At 30.3% G+C, this 22,873-nt stretch overlaps 4 protein-coding genes across 5 annotated transcripts in view; 3 read left to right on the top strand and 1 right to left on the bottom strand.

Moving 5' to 3' along the window:
* LOC136090463 (uncharacterized) overlaps positions 1-5,433 on the bottom strand; it is a 44,289-nt gene extending 38,856 nt beyond the window's left edge. The window contains exon 1 of one of the 2 annotated variants that reach the window (XM_065817150.1): positions 5,264-5,433. In XM_065817150.1, the coding sequence (XP_065673222.1) occupies positions 5,264-5,336 (73 nt within the window). In that variant the 5' untranslated portion in view covers positions 5,337-5,433. The remainder of the gene's footprint in view (positions 1-5,263) is intronic. The other variant, XM_065817149.1, reaches the window with a different exon arrangement.
* Positions 5,434-11,004: 5,571 nt separating this feature from the next.
* LOC136091038 (zinc finger MYM-type protein 5-like) lies at positions 11,005-11,517 on the top strand. The gene has a single exon (XM_065818022.1). It carries the CDS (start codon positions 11,005-11,007, stop codon positions 11,515-11,517), a length of 513 nt encoding a protein of 170 aa, XP_065674094.1.
* Positions 11,518-11,883: 366 nt separating this feature from the next.
* Positions 11,884-12,606, top strand: LOC136091037 (zinc finger MYM-type protein 1-like). The gene has a single exon (XM_065818021.1). The coding sequence runs from the start codon at positions 11,884-11,886 to the stop codon at positions 12,604-12,606; it is 723 nt and encodes a 240-aa protein (XP_065674093.1).
* Positions 12,607-12,829: 223 nt separating this feature from the next.
* On the top strand, positions 12,830-13,318 carry LOC136091036 (zinc finger MYM-type protein 1-like). Its single transcript, XM_065818020.1, has one exon. The coding sequence runs from the start codon at positions 12,830-12,832 to the stop codon at positions 13,316-13,318; it is 489 nt and encodes a 162-aa protein (XP_065674092.1).
* The last annotated feature ends 9,555 nt before the right edge of the window (positions 13,319-22,873 follow it).

The raw sequence follows: 22,873 nt of genomic DNA, 5'->3' as shown, positions 1-22,873 counted from the left end.
ACAGCGATTAAACCATGAAAATCTTACATAAAATTAACCACATTCTGCCTTATCTTTAACTACTCTCAGTGTCAATAGCTTCCTTTAGCTTGTTGGAACGAATCATCATTTTATCATAAAGAAGGGCTCTTCTTCAGAAAGAAGTCGTCATTGTTTTTTCTGAAATTAAAACAGAGTTTTTATCAATCATATAGTAAACTATAGAAAAAAGTTAAAGCATAATTTACATATAAGACATACCAAAAAGTGCCTTGACCATGTAGGTTGTTAAGAGTATGGGTTTCTTTTCTTAGTTAAGGCATGATTGTTCAGAAGTATAGAGCATTAGTCTTCCACCCTGTGCTCTGATCGATCTTTTAGTTCCTTTAGACAAGGCAACTTTTGCTCAATGACAGATGCAGCCAGTTTTTCTCACAATTTAGAGTCAGTCTGCACCATCTTTTTCAATTTTTCAAATTTTGAACACAACAAACGTTTTGTTTGTTGTGAAATACTTGCTTCTCCAAAGTAGAGAACTAAGTTTTGCGAACTATTTGATTTGAGGAAATTTAAAATTATTTTAGGTATATATCAAGTATAAGTGCGGAAGTGGTGTAGTGGTAAAGCGCTCGCTTCTAAAGCGGGAGGTTAAGTGGGAGGTTCCGAGTTTAATTCCCACCACATCCCTGGTAGTACAGCGCTCAACTTTTTTCTTCGCGCAGCGGCTTTGTTCTTCAAGATTCGTGCTTCGGAGTTACAGAGTATAGAGAGGGTTATAACCACAATTACGTAGTCTCTTCATCTGTTGAGGGCTTCTCGGTGAATCACCACAAAAAAAATAGTCTTAAAATAGTCACTACACAGTTAATAAAAAAAATTTATTTTAATCAGAACTGAAAATTTATTTTAATCAGAACTGAAAAAGTTTTTCACAAAGTAAGTGCAACACTTGGTTGCACTTACTTTGTGAAAAACTTGGTTGCCCTTGTGACTTTATTAAGCAAAAAATACAATTATAGGTACAAAAATTAAGGCTAAAAAAGTTATGAAAAATTTCTTCCAAAACAGTAAAAACGGCACCTCTAGTAGCCTCACATTGATGCTTCATAAATCAGCCAGATGATTAGATAATTGCTCTATTCCTTTTTCTACTAAAAGCTCTTTGATGCTCTATGTCCTTATACAGTTTTAATAGAAAATATGGAAATATTAAAATATTTTGAGTACTGCTGTGACAGTGTTTATGATTCTCTATGTCAAAATATTTTATTGTTAGTTAAAATTTTGTGAATACTTCAAATTGCAATAAATACTTTTTCATATTAATCTACAATTATTGCTGAATTAGGGGGGTCTAATAAGTACACATCATGTAAAAGAAACTAAAAATCAGTTTTTCACTGTGTATGCTCTTTATTGATAATACTTTATCTGTTCAAGAAAATATTAATGTTTTTAATTAGAAAGATCATATTTTAAATAAGAATAATTTTTTTTTTGGTAATGAATCAAATACTTTTTAAGATTAATTTTTTCGTTTTCTTTTTTTTTTTTTTTTTAATTTTTTTTTTCTTTTTTAACAACTATCTTATTAACTGGTCTTTAATTTAAATTTTCCTTAAATTCTCCTATTAACTTATTTTTAATTTTTAGGTGTAATTATCATTATTATTATTTTTTTTTTTTTTTTTTTTTTTTTGATTTTCTTTTGATTACAGATTAGTTACGATCTTAACATACTTGTAAAATTTGTATTTATTTTTATATGCTACAAAGTAATTTTATGTTTACATTTTAATGATTGTACACGCTTGCTGATGAAAGCACGTCGGGGCGTAGTGATAAGGCAAATATTGTCTTCTTTTAGTCCCGGTCATGTAAATTTTATTTATGTAAAACGGCATTGTGTTCTTTTTTTAATGACGAAATAAGTAAATAATAAATAATGGTTATTATTAATTTTTCTTTTTATTGTTTTCCTTATTTTACCTTTATTAACTCATGATGGTTACTTTTCATGATCAACCGCAAATATTTTGTATTACAAACATTTTTAATTTAATTTTTATTTTGTTTTAATAGTTCTACGTTGGTGTCCTAGCAACTATCATTAGTTTACTTTGTCACCAAATCTGGCCACCAAATTCTCTATTGCAAATAGAGGACCCAAATTATGGAATTCTAAATTTAATAACGACATCAAAACTTCTGCTTCTTTTCACAAATTTGAAATAAAACTCAAACAAAAACTTCTTACTATTGACAATGAATTAAGTTATTTCTAAATTTTTTTTTTTTTTTTTTGTCTTTAAACTTTTATTTTTATCTTCTTTTTTATAATTTTCTGGTTTTTATTTTTTTATTTATTATTTTAATTTCCCTTATGCGAACAAGCCACCTGGTTTGCTTTTTTCTGTTCTTGCTATTATTAACTTAAACAGTGTAAAAATACCTCTTAATCCTATTAAATTTTATTGATTAAAAATCAATAAAATTACTCTAACAAATAGTTCTTTTTATACCTTTATTTCAAATCAGCTCTTATATTTAATTTTGTTTTGTTTTGTTTTTTGTACACCTTGAAGTTTTTATTGTCTTCTATTAAATTGTGTCATATTTTTTTGTTTTTTGGCTTTTGTTAATTAAATAAAAATATATTTCAATTGATTTTTAACGGTATTATAAAATATTTATCGTATAAAACAACGAAGTTAAGCTTTTTTGTAAGTTTTTTTTCAAGTAGTTCTTTATATATTTTGTATTGTTATTTTGTATAAAATATAGAGTAATTGTAAATAATAAAACGTTTTCTTTAATGTTTTGTTTTACCAAAATATTTTTTGTTCTTTTTTATAAATAAAGATTTGTATTGTTTTGTTTGTATATAAATTTCGTTGAAAAGATTTGTATCCATATATAAACGAATCTATATACTAATAGAAATTTATATACCGCTGGCTTGACAAGTTCTAATTAAAATTTAGAGAAAATATATATCTTTATATTTAATATATTTAGAGAATTTAGCAAACAAATCTTTTTTTTTTGTCTCGATAAATATATTTATACCGTTTATTGTTATTAGTTTATGTATAATAATCACATATATAAAAAATAATGGTAAAAACTTTTTTTATTATAAAATAAATTAAATAAAAAAAGATTTGCAAAATATAATAAAAAACAGTATAAAATGTGTTATAATATGTACATTAATTTAACTGCTTTTTTATAAAATTTATTTCATTAAGTTAATTACTGACAATTTTTAAGAGTAGTTTTAGCTTTTATTACAAGCTTCCAACGGTAACTCTGGAAAAAAAGTTCTATAGAATTTCTATAAACTTTTAAAACATATGGCCTATAGAAACTTTATAGAGTTTCTATAGAATATCTTTTAACTTCTATAGAAATTGCTATAAAACTTTTTTTTTATATTAGTTTATGTAGAAAAAAAAGTTCTATAGAAATTTCTATAGAAATTCCTATCGAAATTTTATAGGATTACAGAGATTTTATAGCAATTCTATAGAATTCCATAGAACTTTTATGGACCATTTGTTTTAGAAAATTATAAAAATTCTATAGAACTTTTTTTCCTGGGGATCTTTTGTCTTCTTTGTTTTTTATGACTTTACAGCTTTTGAGATAATCAAGTAAATAAACTTTTGAAGACAAATTGATTATCATGGTTATTTAAGCAATAGAGATTTGTATTAAAAATTTTAACTGAGTTCCAACATATATAAAATATTTTATCGAGAAGAAAAGTTACTAGATAATTAGGTTCAATTAGTTTGAAGACAGAAAAATGCATAACTTTTTGAAATTTACTACAAAGTCTGGTGTAGTATGGTTAACCTATAAGATTCTATTTAAAAGTCCAATACTTATACAGTAATAAACAATTTAAAATTATTACAAATAATTAATCTGGCTATGTTTTTTGATTCATTTTTCTGAGCCATGTTGCTATGGATTTATTTAGATAATCGTTAAAGTAAATCGGCTTTCTTATATTTTTTACTTTGCTTCTTATATTTTTAGGAAAGCTCTTTTAGCTTTCCAACCTCCTCTAATTATTCTCTAACCTTCTCTAAGCTTTATCAGACGAGTTTTGAATTAAGAAATAGTTGGTCAACTTGAACAACTTTATAGGAAGATACAGTGGCTACAACATTTGCAAAATTTTTTTATTTGTTTAAAATTGTTTCTCGTAAAAATCAATTTTTTTTCAACATTGTTTTATTTTTGTAAAGTTGGATTTTGTTGAAAGAATGGTTGTTTTTTTTAGATAAATAATTAATCAGTAATACAGTTAAAATTGATAATATATTGTAAAAAAATTATTTTATTCTATTGTATTTATTATATATGTATTATTTATTGTTAAGTTATTTAATTTATCCGCAAGAACCTGTTGTTTGACGTTGTATCTTAGAAAATGTCAAACCTGAGAAGATTTATAGAAGTTCATTTTATTTTTTATATATTTTTTTTGTTTTATTTTTGTTTTTTGTTTGTTTTAGAACAATGTGATGAACTAAACTTTATTTATAACTTACTCATAATTTACGGTTTAAGAAAAAACGTCCAAAATAAAAAACGTGATTTTTAATTCTTTTTTAATGATTTTATCTTGCGTTAACTTACTAAAAACAAAGTTTACTAAAAGTTTGCAATATAAATAAGTTCAACTCAAAACCTATAAAAAAGGGGCCGCACATGAGCGCATGCACTTCATACGTCGTATGCGTCACTTTTTAATGTACGATCGTTTAAGACGATATTGTATACAATGCAATATCGCTTAACAAAAAAGTTGTATATTAAAACCTTAAATATTTTTAGTTTGAAATGTATTACTTTTTTACGTAAACATCTAGTCAAATAAAGTTCAAAACTTTACTTGACTATATGTTTATGTAAATTACTCTAATTAAATTTCAATTTAGATATTTTTTCAAAGTTGAATAAACATATTCAGCAATAAATAAAGTAGAATTCTTTTATAAATACGTTATTTTAGGACGACAAAACAATAGAAAATTTAAATGAAACTAATTAAAAAATAAAAGAGTAATCAATTTAAAAAACAACTACATATATAATTTTAAGATAATTCGGGAAAATGCTTTATTTAAAAAGGATGCTCTAAAGAATTGCCCTCAAAGTTTTTTTTTGCTGTCGGAAAAACCTCTTTTTATATTAAAAGTTTAAATAAGTAAATTCTCAAAACTGTTTAGAAAAGGAAAAGTAATAAAACTGATTAAATAAATCCTACTTTTTAATTGGCGTGCTTCTTTTCCATAACTACACATTGAAGCAATCGATAGAATCAAAATATATTGCAACATCTTGCAGTATATCCTTATACCTTTTTTTATAGAGTTTCTTTAAGAAATGATTTTTTAAATGATTTTTTAGCGCTGAATTGTTTGTAAGCAGTTTATATATACTGTGGACTTTTATATTCATTAAAAGATTAAAGTTAACAAAGAATTTCTGTTACCAGCTTAAGATGTCAATTAAAACATTGGAAATAGTTTCTAATCATCAAAGGCTGTAAACTTGGCGCAAAAAGTTCAAGAACATTCTAATGTTCTGCGCCAAGCTTACAATCTTTGATGATTAGAAACTATTTCTATTCATTTTGTGGGTATGAATTGATGTAAAACTTTTGTAAAGATGTTCAGGTTAAAAAAATAAATTAGTGGAAAGAAAAAAAGTTTGTATTAAGCGAGAAAATTACAAGCTAACCGGTCTTGGATTCAAGTATTAAATTACTAAATATGTTTGAAACGTATGATAGAACTTCGAACGCTGCCGTTTGCATACAACAAACAAAAGTGATTGCAGAATAACAGAATATGAAAACGAACTATGGGATTGGATCAATAATAAATGGTTAATTGAATATGACAAATGTAAGATAGGACCACCCAAAGGGCGAATTCCCTTAATAGCTGTTATCCAACGAAATAAAGATAATAAAATCAGACACGTTTTGACTATAGAGAAGCTTACGGTTTTATCGAGACATACAAAAGATATATAAATATGTGTTGAGAAACTTTTTTTTTTTTTTGTTTTTTTGTTTTGTTATTCACCTCCTCAAGGCCCAGAAGGCCACTACAGATGAGGAGGCTACATAATAGTGGTTATAACCCTCTCTCAACTCTATAACTCCGAAACACGAACCTTGAGGAACAAGGTCGCTGCGCGGAGAAACAAGTTGAAACAAACTAAAGGAATGGAGAAGAATGGAAGATAACCCAGCAACTATTGATTTACGCAAGGCTTATCTCCAGTTAAAAACTGAGGAATCTCTTTTGCCATTCCAAACAGTGGCATTTCAAAACAAAAAGTATTGTTTGATACGACTTAGTTTTCGATTGAATGTTGCTCCAATAATCATGAAATCTGTTGCGAGTGCTATTGTTGATCAAGACGGTGCCATTACTGATCAAGATCAGATTGGTGAAGAGGAGAGCGTCCGCTTACGTGGGTCAATGAGGAATAGTAAGTCTTGATTATATTAGAAGACATTTTGAAAAATATGGTTTGGAGAGTAACGAAGGTGAACAGATTGAATGTAATGGGTACATAAATATTAATATTACGTGTGTAAAAGGATGGTGGGAAGTTGATGTGGTCCTGAGAAAATAGAGTTGATGGAATTCCAAAAAAGTCAAACAGAAGAGTAGTGCTTTCTGTTTGTGGTCAGATAGTAGGTCACTTGCCAGTCTGATTGGTTACGTGCACTTTGTAGCCTTTTGAAAAGTCGTTATTTTGACAAAGGGTTGGAACGATGAAGTGTGCGATGAAAATTTATAGTGTGTACTTCAAGAAGTTTGATGAGGGGGAAAAGTGCAATCCAGCTTACGGTGATTAGGTTGTACTTGTGACAAGGGTGGTGTGTAGGTTGAAGCTAGTTCTTTGGCAATTGGTGCTTTTATTTAAATTGGTTAAAAACTACTGTAAAGAATGCAAAATGGCTACAAAAAGAAATATCTGACGATCACAAAAGCACGAGGAGCTGTAAGTTTATAAAGAAGTATTGCCACCACACGAATACTTTGCGTGATCTTTTGTGAGCGAGGAACGCCATCTGAAATTTTGACAGATAACGAAGCTTTTAAAACTGAGGAGTTGAGAAGTATTCTTAATGATTGGGGAGTGCAGATTAGGTTCCGAGCTGCTTATCATCCCAAAGGAAATGGAACTATGGAAAGAAATTATCGTACGATTAAAAAAATTACAGAAAGTTCAAAAATGTCAATACCGCAAGCAGTATATTGGTATAATGTCTCAGTCAACTAAAACAATGCGAGCCCAATAGAAAAAATATTCAGGTATCAAATTAACGTCAAAGGAATGAGAAAAGATTATCTTCTGGCAAAAGCTGACATAAACAAAACGTTTAAAAATGGTGATAACGTATGACTGAAACCACCTAATGCAAAGTGCCATACTAAGTGGCAGCCAGCAAAACTAACTGGTAATATTTCGAAACAAGTTGTAGAAGTTAATGGGGTTCTGCGTCACGTAAAACATATCCAATCTCGATATGAAACTCGAACATTATGCGATATTCCTAAAGTCAAAGTAGAAATGAACGCATAAAGTGGTCGTGATAATGCGGAAAACCATGTTGAGCGAAGTAAAAGTTTGTTGAAGTTGAGCCAAGAAGACGTATTGCAAGCAAACGGTGAAGCTGAAAATGGATTCGAAGAAACAGAAGTAAAGTTGCCATGAGCACTTAAGAAAGGCGCATGCCCCAGAAATACGAGTTTATTATTTGTATAATCCTTAAGGACCAAAGCGGAGTGTAAATTTGGTGCAGAAAGTTCAAGAAGATTCTACGGCAATTATGTGGTTTCTCTTTATTAAATAGTTCTTAATTGTTTTAATTGTAATTATGTATTAAGCGGTTTTTGTAACGTCGTAATTTTTTTTGGGTTGTTATTTTATATAAACTGATGTAAAACTTTTGTAAAGTGAGTGGAATTCAGGTTAAAAAAATAAGTTAGTGGAAAGAAAAAAAGTTTTGTTTTGAGCGAGAAAATTACAAAGACTGACATTAAAAAATTCCTAATCACCTAAGACTGACATTAAAATTGAATTAAACTAATAATATAATGGAATTTAGAGATAATTGGGCTGCAGTTGTTAAGAACCAGTGGGGGACTAGTCATCTATTTTAGCAAGTATTTTATTAGGACTCAATAACTTTAAAATTATAGAAATGCAACAAATGCTTTTTTAAAGAAACCAATTTTTGCATTCCTAATACTTTAAAGTTATTGAAGAAAATTAAGGAAAGTTCACATTTTATTATAGAATTATAAAACAGTCGATATAATTTCTTTTGTTCAATTCGTTCATAAATTACGCAACGCTAAGCTTATTTAAAAAATAGAACGTGATCTTGTGCGCGGCGGTTTCATTAAACGTAAAGCGCTATTTTAACTTTTTGTTTAATTAACTTTGCGAGGGAAAACTTTTGATCTTTTTTGTTTTGTCTATTACTTAAATTTCGCGTTGCATAGTTTACAGACGATCCCTTACTAAGAGGGTTATTTATTCTTATAAACGCGTCTATTTATTTTTATAATGCGTGTGCATTAATAACTCGTGTTGAGTTTCGTTCTTGTGGCACTTGCACAATACGCTTTCTTGATAAATCCGAGCGTTTAAGTTTTTTAGAAATAGTAGGCTGAGACTTGCTGAAGCCTGCTGCAGAAATATTTTCTTTTATTGCTTCTTGCGTACAATAATTGTTTTCTTGTACGCATAATTCGATAATATTTTTTATTTGAGCGTTTATAGGTTTTTTACCTCGTTTTTATCAGAAAACGACTTGAACGCAGTCATGCCGTCGAATTCTCCTCTGTTTCTCTAACGTGATTTTGAATTGTGCGCTTAGATAAAATAAGAGAAGTGGAAACGCTTGTTGTAGATTCATTTCTTTCAACTAAATGCTTAAGCATTTCAATGTGCTTTTTTGTAACATTTTCCCTTGTTTTTCGATCAGCACAGCTACTTTCCCTTTCATCCATAGGGCAAATATTTGTGTATTAATAGTCTTTATAAATAATTAAACTTAAGTTGAGATAAAATAAAATTAGATAAGCTATAATTTAATCAACCAATAAATTTAATAATAAAATCAAACAAAGACCTAATACTAAATTAAGTAAGAAAAAAAAGGTTGTTTTTACCCTAAATAAACCATCATCGAATATAAAAAATCTTCGTCCTCTATTTTTAACCTCGTTTACCATGAAACAAGAACACTTTGTTTTGAAAAAATTATCCCGGGTGAATAAAAAAAAAACGATTGCTTTTACTCAGTAATTGGTCAGTTTTACGTGAATAACCCTTGAGGAAATTTGCTGAAACTTTTATTCACGTATAGCTGAGAAATAATTAGAGTTTTTTCAGTAATTTGCTTAACTTAAGGTGAATAGAAAGTTGAGCGATTTTGGGTCTAACAGTACAACCAATAAACTTTTTAAACAGAGTTAACTTTTCTTTAGATCTTTTAAATTGAAATGTAGGAATAAATTCTTTATTTGTTGCAAATGTTATTCGAATTTACCCGGTAAGAAAATTTGATGTTGGCTTCATGTGTTATTAAACGACTGCCACACTTGATTTATTGGATGGCGAAATGTGGGCTATATGTGCCTATGGTATTTATACACTTTAGGTAGTAGCCACATATGGCCCACATGTGGCTATAATTCTTACGCCACTTATGTATTATAAATACCATAACTCTACATGTCCCACTTCTACGCCATTCCATAAGTTGAGTGTGGCTTACAAATGTGGTGTGCATCAAATTTTTTTGTCGGGAAGTTTTATATTAATTTTTTTTTTTTTCAAATAAATACACTCCAGTTTTTAGCCTTACAACATTAGCAGTTTTGAATAAAAGACAACTTATTTTATTAACGCAAATGTAGTTTTAAATTCTTTGTCATGGCTAACTTTTACTTACTTTTTTTTACTTACACGAGTCAATTTTTATCAAAAAGTAAGTTACATAAGTAATGTTAAACGTTTTATGTAAATTTACATTTCCGTATAAGTAATTAATTTTTTTTTTGAAACAACTTTTACTTTTTACTTTCAAAAGTAAGTCATGTAAAAGAAGACTACATCAAAAAGTAATTTACTTTAACGTGTAAAAGTAAGTCACATAAAAAAGCTGTTTACTTTTACATTGAAAAGTTAATTACTCTTGAAAATTACATTACATAGTATAAAAGTTCCTCAAACTGTAGCTTACATTTACCAATAGAAGTAACTAATTAAAAAAAAATTATATTAAAAAATAACTTCCATATTACATTACATAAATTATATAAAAGTAATATGCTACCAAATGCAAATTAGGCTTACTAAATAATATGATAAGTTTTTATTTTATAATATAATATAATTATATTTAATTATACAGAGCCGTACCAAGGGCGGGGCCGGCCGGGCCGCGGCCTGAGGCGCAAAAATTGGGAGGGCGCAAACTTTAATAAATTAAAAAAACAATAATCAGTTTATGAAACTAACTTTCACGGCGTCGCTGCTGTTGAACAGAAAATTAATTAAAATTCCACCTCTTGACGCAAACTCTTAAATATTAAAGCTCATATACTGAACAAAAAAGCGCCCTATAACACTAATATACCTTTGATAACTTTTGAGCATTATAATTCTATTATGAGTCGAACCCAAAAGTTATCTGGTGCTGAATTTAAGAAGAAAAGAAAACAGCGCCAAGAAAGTGACGAGAAACTACAAAACTGTTTCAAAAAGTGGTTGGTAACAAACTCAGTGGAGAAAAAAATTATTTCAGAGGATATTTGTATTGAAACTAATGACAATTCAACAGATCCTATAATTGACTTTAATTGAGTTCAGATCATCATTTGGAATTTATTGAAGAGGAGATTTTCATCAGCCAAAGTCAAGAAGAATTTTGCACAACTGATTCAGAACCAACCAGGGAAGATGAAAATGCCTAGCTTTCAGGCCCAGCTGAAATGGACTTTTGAACTTCATTCAGAAATCTCAGAAATTCCAGTGGCCTCGGAAAAAAATTTTCAACATAGGGATCCAGCAACATGGCTTAAAATAACGGACAAAACAAGATGCTTTTTGATTGAGCATAGGTCAGAGCAAGACAGAAGAGAATTTTTCCCAAACACGCTGTGTGATTTTGACAACAGAATGCGACACTTCAGCTCAAAACGGTATGAAAAAATTCATCCCAATGGTAAAAAATCTGTTCGCACTTGGCTGCAGTACAGCAATAAACAAAATTCTTTATTTTGTTTTTGCTGTTTGTTATTTTTAACAACAAAAACCAACAATTTCTTAGAAATTTCTAAAGGGTTTTGTGACTGGAAAAAACTAAACCCAAGAATTCCTGAGCATGAAAACAACAATGAACACCAAAGATGCTATTCTGATTGGAAAACTCTTGAAAAAAACCTCAAGGAAGGAAAGACCCTGAATTCTGATCTGTAGAGAGTTATTAGTGGAGAGATGAAAAAGTGGAGAGATATCTTAAAAGTGATTGTTGATGCAATTTTTTTCTGTGCCAAGAACAATCTTGCCCTTCGGGGAACAACAGAAGACATTGGTCAACAAAATAGTGGCATTTTTCTGAGCTTAATTGAGTTGATTAGCCTTTATTATACTTTAGTGGCTGAACACATTGCGTCCGTTAAAGCAAAAAAAACCACAACATCCTACTTTTCTCCTTGAATTCAAAATGAGCTGATTAAGTTACTTGGGCAGAAAGTCAGGAAAGAAATTTTATCAAACATCAAAGAAGCTAAATACTACTCTGTTCTGTTTGACTGCACTCCAGATACCTCCCACAAAGAGCAGATGACTCAGATCATCAGGTATGTCCGCATCAGTGATGAAACCTGCACAATTAAAGAAAGCTTTGTGGACTTCATTGAATCTCACCAAAAAACCGGAAAAGGTCTTGCAACAGAAATAAGTGAAAAATTGGGGAAGGATGGTCTAAGCATTTCCGATTGCCGGGGCCAAGGCTATGACAATGGAGCCAATATGTCTGGAATATACAATGGCGTCAAAGCTCACATCCATTCTCTTAATGAGTCAGTAAGATTTGTTCCATGCGCAGCTCACACTTTAAATCTTGTTGGTGTTCATGCCGCTGAGGTTTCCCCACTCATGATTACGTTTTTTGGAAAGGTTCAAGCCATCTTTAACTTTTTTTCAAGCTTCACGTCAAGATGGGAAAAACTGATGAAAACGTTGACCATCTCATTAAAGGGAAATAGTGACACAAGATGGTCTACCAAAAAAGAAGCAATTACACCATTGCACAGACAAATCAAAGATGTTCTTCAAGTTTTGGAATCCATTATCCACAATCCCATGACAAATGCTGTCACAGTTAGCAGTGCAAAAGAACTTCTCATTCATATTGATTTCAGTTTTTTGTGTTTGTTGGATTTCTGGTGTCAAATTTTTTCTCTAATTGACCGGGAAAACAAACTGTTTCAGTCAAAAATCATTTCAATTGACATTGCCGTAAAAAAAATGAAATGGTTGAAGGCTTTCATTCAGAATTTTTGAGATGTTGGGGTGGACAATATAATCAAAGATGCCACAGAAAAAGCTAACCAGAGCGGAATTTATGGTGGCTTTCCAATTAAGAGGAAGCGCAAAGTGAAGCGAATAGCACTTTATGAAGCTGAAGATGACTCTCACCTTCTCACAGCAAAAACAGAATTCGGATCTCAGTGCAACCTTGTGTTTGACAGCATTATTCCACAAATAGAGTGGCGGTTTGAGGCTGATGTCTGCTGTATCCTCTGATTTTGGCTACCTCAGTGGGCATTCACTCTCTAAAAGTTCAGTGAATGAACTCAAGAAAAAAGCTGCAAATTTATCTCAAATTGACAAGGCAGATTTAGATTCTTCCGATTTCCAGTCAGAAATGGCAAGCTTTAAATATCAAGCTGCCGCAATGATGGACAACTTTGAAAAATCTAGCCCTATCGACATTTTGCAGCTCATTTATAAATATTCTTTGACCGATGCTTATCCCAACAAAACAATTGCTATTCGCATCTTCCTCACCATACCAGTCACAGTTGCTACGTGTGAGAGAAGTTTCAGTAAACTTAAGCACATAAAACACTATATGAGGTCAACAATTGGCCAAGAACGTTTGTCTAGTTTGGCTATAATTTCAATTGAAAATGAAGTGGCAAACAACTTTGATTTTGATGATGTCATTAGTGAATTTGCCTCAAGAAAAGCCAGAAAAGTGGCATTGAACTAAAGTTTGTGCAACCTTAATGACAAATTTTACTCATAACTTGATGTGATAAATTTTGTGATCAATAAACCATTTTTTTCGTTTAATTTTCTTCTTTTTTTTTAAGGAGGGGGAGGGGGAAGGGAGGGGAAGAGGGGGCGCAATTTTCTTTTCTTGCCCGAAGCGCAAAATTGGCTTGGTACGGCCCTGTAATTATAATATAATATTTATAATAATTTATAACTATATAAATAAATAATAAAATGGAATATAAAAATAAATAAAATATATAAAAATAAATATAATATTAAAATAAATAATTAAGTAATAATTTATAATATAAAATAATTATGCATAATTATAATCAAATAATATAATATAATAATTATAATAACATAAAATAATATGAAAGTTTTTTATTTTAAAAGTAATAACAAGTCTTAATTAAAAATAGATTACATAAAATAAAATTTAAATTACATAAGCTTACAATTTATACAATTTGTAAAGTATATTAAAAGTAATTTATACAAAGTAAATAAATTAACTTATATTTTACGATAAATTTGCCAGGATCTTGTACAAAAGTAATGCTAAAAAGTAAAACTTTAAGTCACTAACATTTAGTTTGCCGCAACATTTGATTTGCGCGGTTTTAGGTATTTCTTCCCTGTAAAGGTTAAAAATATTATTAATAGGTTTCTGGCCATGATGAAAATCGTCTCTAGTTCCTGTCCATCATAGTTTTAGCTATAATAAACATCCTCTAAATCAAACCGTTTCAAAAATATTCAGTCTCTGGCAGGCCATTCGAAAGGTTTGGAATTTAGACAGAGCTGAAACAAGGCAGTTAGCAGAAGGCGCATATACCCATGGGAGACTCAGAGAGGGTAGTTTATATGAAAGGAAAATAAATGGCATAATTGCTAGTTCATTGTTACAAGTTTTTTGAGTAAATGTATGTATTTAAAAACTTAGCAGAGAAAGTTTAAACAGTGGCCTAGCTGCCGCAAGGTTTACGAGTCCTAATATATATTTAAAGAGTTTTTTTTGTTTTTTTTTAGAAAAGTTATTGTTTCCGAGAAACAAAAATTAGGCACCTTGGCCACGTATGTCTACTGACCAATAATACTTTGCTTCACCACTGTGTAATATACCTATAACCCGAGCTGTAGCGTAAAAACAAATTATGAGTAGATTAAGAAGTAAAAATTGTGGTTATTGGAGCCTGGATACAAAATAACCTAAAACATTTACCATCCCAACTCCAAATGTGAGGGCAACAAGCTAGTAATTTTTTTAATATTTGTTTTTTTACACTAATTTTAAGTTGACAGGTTTTAAAATTCAAAGGTTATGATTACATAATGTTTACACTTAAACCGAACAAGGTGGTTGCTTCAACATTTTCCTAAACATTCTAATGTGATAGAACATACTTAAGTTTGGTACTTTAGTAAGTTTTATTTACCGAGTGTATATCTATTAACTAAAATCATTGATTTTTCATAATTATATTAATAATAGGCCGGGTGAATAGAAAAAAGCAATCGCTTTTACTCATTAATTGGTTTTTTGGTGAGATTCAATGAAGTCCACAAAGCTTTCTTTAATTGTGCAGGTTTCATCACTGATGCGGACATACCTGATGATCTGAGTCATCTGCTCTTTGTGGGAGGTATCTGGAGTGCAGTCAAACAGAACAGAGTAGTATTTAGCTTCTTTGATGTTTGATAAAATTTCTTTCCTGACTTTCTGCCCAAGTAACTTAATCAGCTCATTTTGAATTCAAGGAGAAAAGTAGGATGTTGTGGTTTTTTTTGCTTTAACGGACGCAATGTGTTCAGCCACTAAAGTATAATAAAGGCTAATCAACTCAATTAAGCTCAGAAAAATGCCACTATTTTGTTGACCAATGTCTTCTGTTGTTCCCCGAAGGGCAAGATTGTTCTTGGCACAGAAAAAAATTGCATCAACAATCACTTTTAAGATATCTCTCCACTTTTTCATCTCTCCACTAATAACTCTCTACAGATCAGAATTCAGGGTCTTTCCTTCCTTGAGGTTTTTTTCAAGAGTTTTCCAATCAGAATAGCATCTTTGGTGTTCATTGTTGTTTTCATGCTCAGGAATTCTTGGGTTTAGTTTTTTCCAGTCACAAAACCCTTTAGAAATTTCTAAGAAATTGTTGGTTTTTGTTGTTAAAAATAACAAACAGCAAAAACAAAATAAAGAATTTTGTTTATTGCTGTACTGCAGCCAAGTGCGAACAGATTTTTTACCATTGGGATGAATTTTTTCATACCGTTTTGAGCTGAAGTGTCGCATTCTGTTGTCAAAATCACACAGCGTGTTTGGGAAAAATTCTCTTCTGTCTTGCTCTGACCTATGCTCAATCAAAAAGCATCTTGTTTTGTCCGTTATTTTAAGCCATGTTGCTGGATCCCTATGTTGAAAATTTTTTTCCGAGGCCACTGGAATTTCTGAGATTTCTGAATGAAGTTCAAAAGTCCATTTCAGCTGGGCCTGAAAGCTAGGCATTTTCATCTTCCCTGGTTGGTTCTGAATCAGTTGTGCAAAATTCTTCTTGACTTTGGCTGATGAAAATCTCCTCTTCAATAAATTCCAAATGATGATCTGAACTCAATTAAAGTCAATTATAGGATCTGTTGAATTGTCATTAGTTTCAATACAAATATCCTCTGAAATAATTTTTTTCTCCACTGAGTTTGTTACCAACCACTTTTTGAAACAGTTTTGTAGTTTCTCGTCACTTTCTTGGCGCTGTTTTCTTTTCTTCTTAAATTCAGCACCAGATAACTTTTGGGTTCGACTCATAATAGAATTATAATGCTCAAAAGTTATCAAAGGTATATTAGTGTTATAGGGCGCTTTTTTGTTCAGTATATGAGCTTTAATATTTAAGAGTTTGCGTCAAGAGGTGGAATTTTAATTAATTTTCTGTTCAACAGCAGCGACGCCGTGAAAGTTAGTTTCATAAACTGATTATTGTTTTTTTAATTTATTAAAGTTTGCGCCCTCCCAATTTTTGCGCCTCAGGCCGCGGCCCGGCCGGCCCCGCCCTTGGTACGGCTCTTTTTAGCAGTCAATGTCCTTGCGGATACCAAAAATGTTTAATTGCGTCATGTTACCATAACAAAATACTTGATTGAAAAGGCAAATACAAAGAAAAAAAACTGTAGAAAAAGCGTGGTCTAACGAACAATGACTTAGTCAAGGTTTACACATGCATTTTTCCCCAAGAAAGAAGAAGTTTTCCCCGAGAAAGGGGTCTTGCAGAATAAGAAAAAACATGCAAAATAGAAGCACTGATATCATTTAATAATAATAATAATAGTTTTAAACTATTTGAATTAAAAGGAATTTTATAATTATTGCTGAGCATTTATTTTCTTCGAATAAATTGCTATTGGCTTCTATATCAACGCAATGTAATTGTCGATAAACATCAATTAGCCCTGGTAAAATCTCTTAATTAACATCCTTACTTTTTATGGAATTTTCAATTAGTAAGAGTTGCAACACCACTTCTGGTAGTTCTGAATTTATGCAATTCTTGACTTCAAACGTCTTTTCCAAATAATACCGGAAATATAAGGACCTGATGTTTCTAAACCTCAACAAAAAACATCAGTTAAGTTGTTAAACCTTGAGGTTTTCCTTGCATGATCCAAACGATTAAACTTGTAAAGACTTTTTCCTGCATTTTTGCCAAAAATTCCAACTTACAAAATTAATTTAGCCATAATTTGAGCTCCGTGAGCAAAAGCTTTATGAACACAAGTAGGAATTTCATAGAAAGAATATTTCTCATTAATCATCAAAACTGTTTGCAGACAATAATTTTCAAATTTGATTGGATAAATTGGACTTTGACATAACAATGATATTAATATTGTTTTTAAACAGAAAATAAGATTTATATATACATCCAATATTTCTAATAAAAATGTTGAATCGGAAAATGGTTAGCGTGCAGTATTAATGTTATTAAATGAAACAGTGCAACCTAGATGGGGTTTGTCTACGTGTAAATTTAATTTTTCCCAAAATCCTTTTTGTATAAGACTTTTTCAAGCTTACAAAATCTATATTTATTTTTCTTTTTGGCTGCTATTGCCTTATATCCAATTTATACAACAAATGAAGGAGATATTCCATGATACGGATCCAGCAATAAAGTGGACTTATTCCAATGAGTAAAAATGCTTTCTCGGTGTTAAATAATTTGTTTGTGTAGTTTTCAATGCAACTCATTTCAAAAGGTGTTGCTTAACAAAGCGGACACGATTGATAAAATGGTGTTTCAGTATTTCCGCTAAAACTTTTTTTTTCAATGGCTGTTAAAAATAAAGAGCTTTAGATATTAAGAAATTTTCTATTTGATAGCTGCATTATAAAATGAGAAAGTTCATTTATTTGCAAATATATTCATTAAAAACGAATCGTCTGATGAGCTTTCAACTTTATCGAACTTTTGGTTGAATTGGGAAAAATTAGTGGCTCCATCAAATCCCGAGTTTACAACATAAATCAGCTCAAATTAATCATTTTATTTATTAATAATTTTAGATATGATTTGCGCCTCTTGTGATTGTATTATTATCGGAACAGTACGTATTAGAAAATTTTGTAATGGCACATTTTCCTCCTTATAAGAGAGGTGCATATTATTTTGTTTACATTTGTTATTAGATTCCTGAAAATTGCTGTAAAACGGATAGATATCTGCACCTCTCTCTTTACTTTCCAATCTTATCGCCTTGTACTGAGATTAAGTAAAACCATAGTTTAATAGAAAAGCAAGTTCTTCTTCTGGAGACATTTTTTTTTATTTCTTTGTCAATTTTTTTATTGATATCATATACGAATTGTTGATCTTGTATAATGCACTTGGCACTTGATAGTTTTTTCTAAGTTCTTATTATTTATTTGTTTGGCTGTGTATCTTGCTGTTTATATGCAAGTATATACATTACGAGTATATACATTGTACCATATTCAACTTTTACTGACAGATTGGAAATTGCTATTCTTTTAGCTCGTTTTCCTTTGTCTTTAAAAAGCAATGTATGACGCTCTTTCTTTAAATCTGGCGTTTCTGATACTTTTGAGAGTTTCCAGTTTCGTTTCCAGGTTCTATAAATTCAAAATTAAATTCATTTTCTAACCAGGAAATTGACTGTCTATAAAATTTATGCTTGAAGTATTGAACATTTTTTATTTTTTGTTTGTACAACGTACAAACAAAAAATGAAATATGTTCAATACTCCAAGGATATATTTCATAGAGATGCTCCAAAATCTTTAAACATTCCGAAATTTTAATAACATCACCAGTCACAAAAGAATTAAAATCTTTATTCTTTAATTTCATTTAAGACGGTAACTTTTAACTTTTTTTTTTTTTAAGAAATTTCTAGATATAGAGGACTTTTTATAGAAATTAACGATTGTGCCGACGACTGTTTTTTTATTTACACAATTTTAAATCAGCAAAAAGATTTTTTTGTAAATTCTTTCAACTTTTGGAAGATTTTGAGGTTATATTAATTTAAGCCTTTAAACGGCACCTTCATTTTTTAGACATACATCAAAATGCGCGGGTTATTTCGATAAAAACGTAACTTTTTACAAACGAAACTTTAATATAAAAATAATGTATATAAAAATCACAACATTTGTGAGAAAACAAGTTAGAAATACTTAAGAATATACATTTTCGCATTAGTAGTCTATAATTACATAGTAGAGTTGGAAGCATGGTGCAGCATGGTACATACATCATAAGGGGTGCACTCATAACGAGAATCTTTTACCCTTTTTAATGCACACAGCACATCTCCGTTGAGGTGCAGTTTTTGATTTTGTTTCTGGTACACACGATGGGAAATGACGTTGCACTAATCGCATTGAGTTACCATCAAGACTTAATCTTTCACCCTATCAAGATGTTACAAAGTCCTCAACAAAAAAAGAAACTAAAGCACTAACAAGTTTGATTGAGAATTCTGAAGGTTTCAGTTTACCTCCTAACATTTTGTGAATAATTTGTGCATTAAATATTGAAAGATTAATGAGATGAAAATAAAACTTCTTATACCAATTTTTCACCCTTTTACGTTCACAAGCGTAAAAGGTGGTCATTTGATCATTGATTAAAGATCAATGTCACCCATATTGCTGTTGTAAATATGAATTACAGTTGGTAATTCTTTCCCTACACCTTTACGTAAGACTATTTCTGTGGTATCATATATGCAGGAAGTTATTCTGTAAACATCGCGTATATCCTTCCAAAGCACAATGATATCCAATAATATCAGTTTTTCTTTGAACTAAAAATATGGAACTTTCGATGAGGTATACTAATTGTTAAGGTATATACATCGTCCAAAATCTAAAAGACTCTAGATAAGGACATTACTACATCAGTGGCTAGATAAATGTATTGATGAGAAATTACTGTCCAGCACCGACGTAAATAATTTGATTCCAGACATATCCTGTTTTACCAAATGGCAATGCAAAGGTTTTAATACCAAAGTATGTACTTTTTGATCGTATTGACTGTTTAAAGCTAAGCCACCCTTTCCTCAGCAGTAATAATTCATCTATGGGTATTTCACGTTCTGGTTGTAACATAATTTTCCCGTGATTAACAATGTACTCCTGAATGAACTTAATTTTTTATATTTTTTGTACAACTCCTGTCTACAAAACTGGAAATGTCTACAAAGTGAAGAAATCTCTCTAGTAAAACTAATTTATTTTGTGATAGAATACTTTTGAAGCCTCGTGTTTCAAATAGTTTGCTTTAAGTATAGTACACACGCAATTTGGGCTTTTGAATTAATACCACAGTTGACTATCATTGCAAAATGAAGGCGTATGTCACGAGATATAAATATAGTTCCACCATTAATGAACTTGAATATATGAGAGCTTCTTTAAAATATTTTACCTCTTGTTATTTGGTTAAAGTATGTGTTAGTTTGATCAGCAATGTACTCACAAAGTTCATTTGTAATAATATATTCAAATAATTCAAGAGGGTCTAAGTTTTTTTATATCTTCGTTACTTTTTCTTTAGAAATATAACTAAGTTGTCTAATTCCTTCTTTAGGAGTTTTTTTTAGCCAATTTAAATCCTCATAACAACATTTTTTCTTTTTTACAGCTGGAGCTTTTGCTATATTCTTAAAATCTTGCTCAATTGATGGAATATTCTCATTAAAATCATCTACAACTGCACTGTTATCACATGTTTCCTCATTTGTCTCTGATTCAATTAAAAACTCTATTTTACTGCCAGTAAGGATTCTTTTAACGAAGAAAGATCAGAGGGTTCTTCCAACACAAAACTTACAACATCTTGCACGTCGTTAAGCAGCCATATTTTTTTTTTTTTTATTAACGCAAGTTGTGTATATAATTATTTTTATTATTATTATTTATTTTTTTAATACTCAATAAGAGCTGAATACAGTGCCGTTAATTCAAGAGTTTTATTTACAAATGTTTAATTAACCGATCCTACTATTTTTTGTTACTTTTTTTTATTTTTATATTATGTTTTTTTTGTGTGTAATTTTTGTTATTTTTTATTTCTCTTTTGGTTTGGTCAACTACTATTCAATATCTGATGGCCAGTTACAACAAATTGTCTCTGACCAATTTTAATATGAGAGTGGATTTCTTTATGAATTTTCCCCTTGGTACATCTTCAAATAGGTCGTAAAAAGCTGGAGGACAATCTCTAATTATAATAGAACAAACAAGTTCAGCTACATGCTTTTCTCTTTTATGTTTTAATGAGTCCAGTTTTAATTTAGTAAGAAGAGGGGTTGAATGAGCATTTCGATTTGCTCCGCAAATAATTTGTGAAGCAATTTTTAAACTATGTCTAGTTTCTTTAAATGTGATGGCGATGCAGATAAGAGAACTGCACAAGAATACTCAAGCTGAGATCTTACTTATAATATGTAAGCCAATTTCAGAAGGTCCCAAGCTCGATACCTACTAGCTCTCAAAAGAACTCCCAAGATACCATGACACTTTTTTTTCTAATATTATATATATGAGGACCAAAGGTAAGATCCCAATCAAGGCTTATTCCTAACAATTTAACTGTTTTGACTGGATTGATTATACAACCGTCTACTACCATCTGTAAACTATCCGGCAGCTTCTTTCTAGGGTTCTTAAAAATTAAAAACTGTGTCTTTGACGAAATTATCGTGAGGCCATAAGACGTACAGAAGTCTTTGGTTTTATAAAATATATGTAACAATTTCGTTGTTAGTGCATGCGAGTCCACATCTTCCTCAGAGTGGGTAATATCATCGGATATCATCGGATATCATCGGATATCATCAGATATCATTGGATATTATCGGATATCATAGGATATCATCGGCAAACTAAGTTGTATGAGAATTAGAGCAAGTTGGAAGATCTCTAATGTAAATAATAAAAAGTTTAAGACTAAGTCCACTTCCTTGAGGAAGTCCACATGACCTGGCTATCACTGCGTTGCTTGATTGGCCTAAATGACTCTCTGCTCCCTATTGGATAAATAGCTGTGGAAGGTGTTACAATAAATATAAGTAACACCTTATCTTATCAAAACCTATATTGGACTAAAGGGTCGAAGTTTAATTATACATATTCAGTTTCTTGCAGAACATACGGAACTTAATAAAAGTCACATTCAAGTATGCTATTATTTCCTAACCTAAAAAGTTATCTTTCTCTGCATCTTTACGGTATGGAATGTAATTTTATAAAACATTTTACATTAAACTCTGAAAACCTGTTAAATAATATTCCGATTGATATATAAGATATGGAAGTTCACAGGTGTGGTTTAAGAAATAAAATAAAAGTTCGAAATTATTGCTTTTTCACTAAGAAATTGTTTTTTAAAAAACGACACCTTTAAGCATCTGCGGGAAAACGCTAAGTAGTTTTAAAAAAATGAAAATATGATGTATTTGCAGCCGACTTGCATGATCAGAACTTTTTATATCGGATTTTCACAAATCTGGAATTAATGCCACTTTTTGATTATTTCAAACCTTTGTGTATCGGAATGTATGAGTTAACTTTCAACAGAGTATTGCTGTAGTTGTTAATGTAGCTCAAACATCTTTAAATAATGTCAATTTTAAATCAATTGCGTTTCAATAATTATTAAGTAAGAGGTCATTAAGGTAAGTGTAAAGGGGCAGAATACCTAATGGATCAAAGATAGTTATTTTTAAGACTTAATTTGATACTTTTATAAAAATTATCCAGGTTATATTTTGTTTTGCATCTGGATTCAGGTTTTTTAGGAATCCAAAACATAAAAAAGTATGAACATTTTCTTCATGAGGTTTTAAAACATTCAAACAAACTAAATGCCTGTAATCAAGAACAATACCAGTTTCCATTAGTATTCTTAGTTCGAATAATGGTGATCTACCAAGCTGGTGCTCCGAATAAAACTCAGCATAAAACTTTATACTGTCTTATATGAACAAGCTAGGATCTAATAATCAAATGCAATTATAA

Source organism: Hydra vulgaris, chromosome 14 (genome assembly GCF_038396675.1).
Source record: "Hydra vulgaris chromosome 14, alternate assembly HydraT2T_AEP".
Classification (NCBI taxonomy): Eukaryota; Metazoa; Cnidaria; class Hydrozoa; order Anthoathecata; family Hydridae; genus Hydra; species Hydra vulgaris.
Note: the sequence above shows the minus strand (reverse complement) of the source record. Positions and strands in the feature narration are given on the sequence as shown.

Excerpts from the sequence above, each read along its gene's own strand:
- LOC136091038 (XM_065818022.1), top strand. The coding sequence starts at position 11,005 with ATGCCTAGCTTTCAGGCCCAGCTGAAATGGACTTTTGAACTTCATTCA.
- LOC136091037 (XM_065818021.1), top strand. The coding sequence starts at position 11,884 with ATGACTCAGATCATCAGGTATGTCCGCATCAGTGATGAAACCTGCACA.
- LOC136091036 (XM_065818020.1), top strand. The coding sequence starts at position 12,830 with ATGTCTGCTGTATCCTCTGATTTTGGCTACCTCAGTGGGCATTCACTC.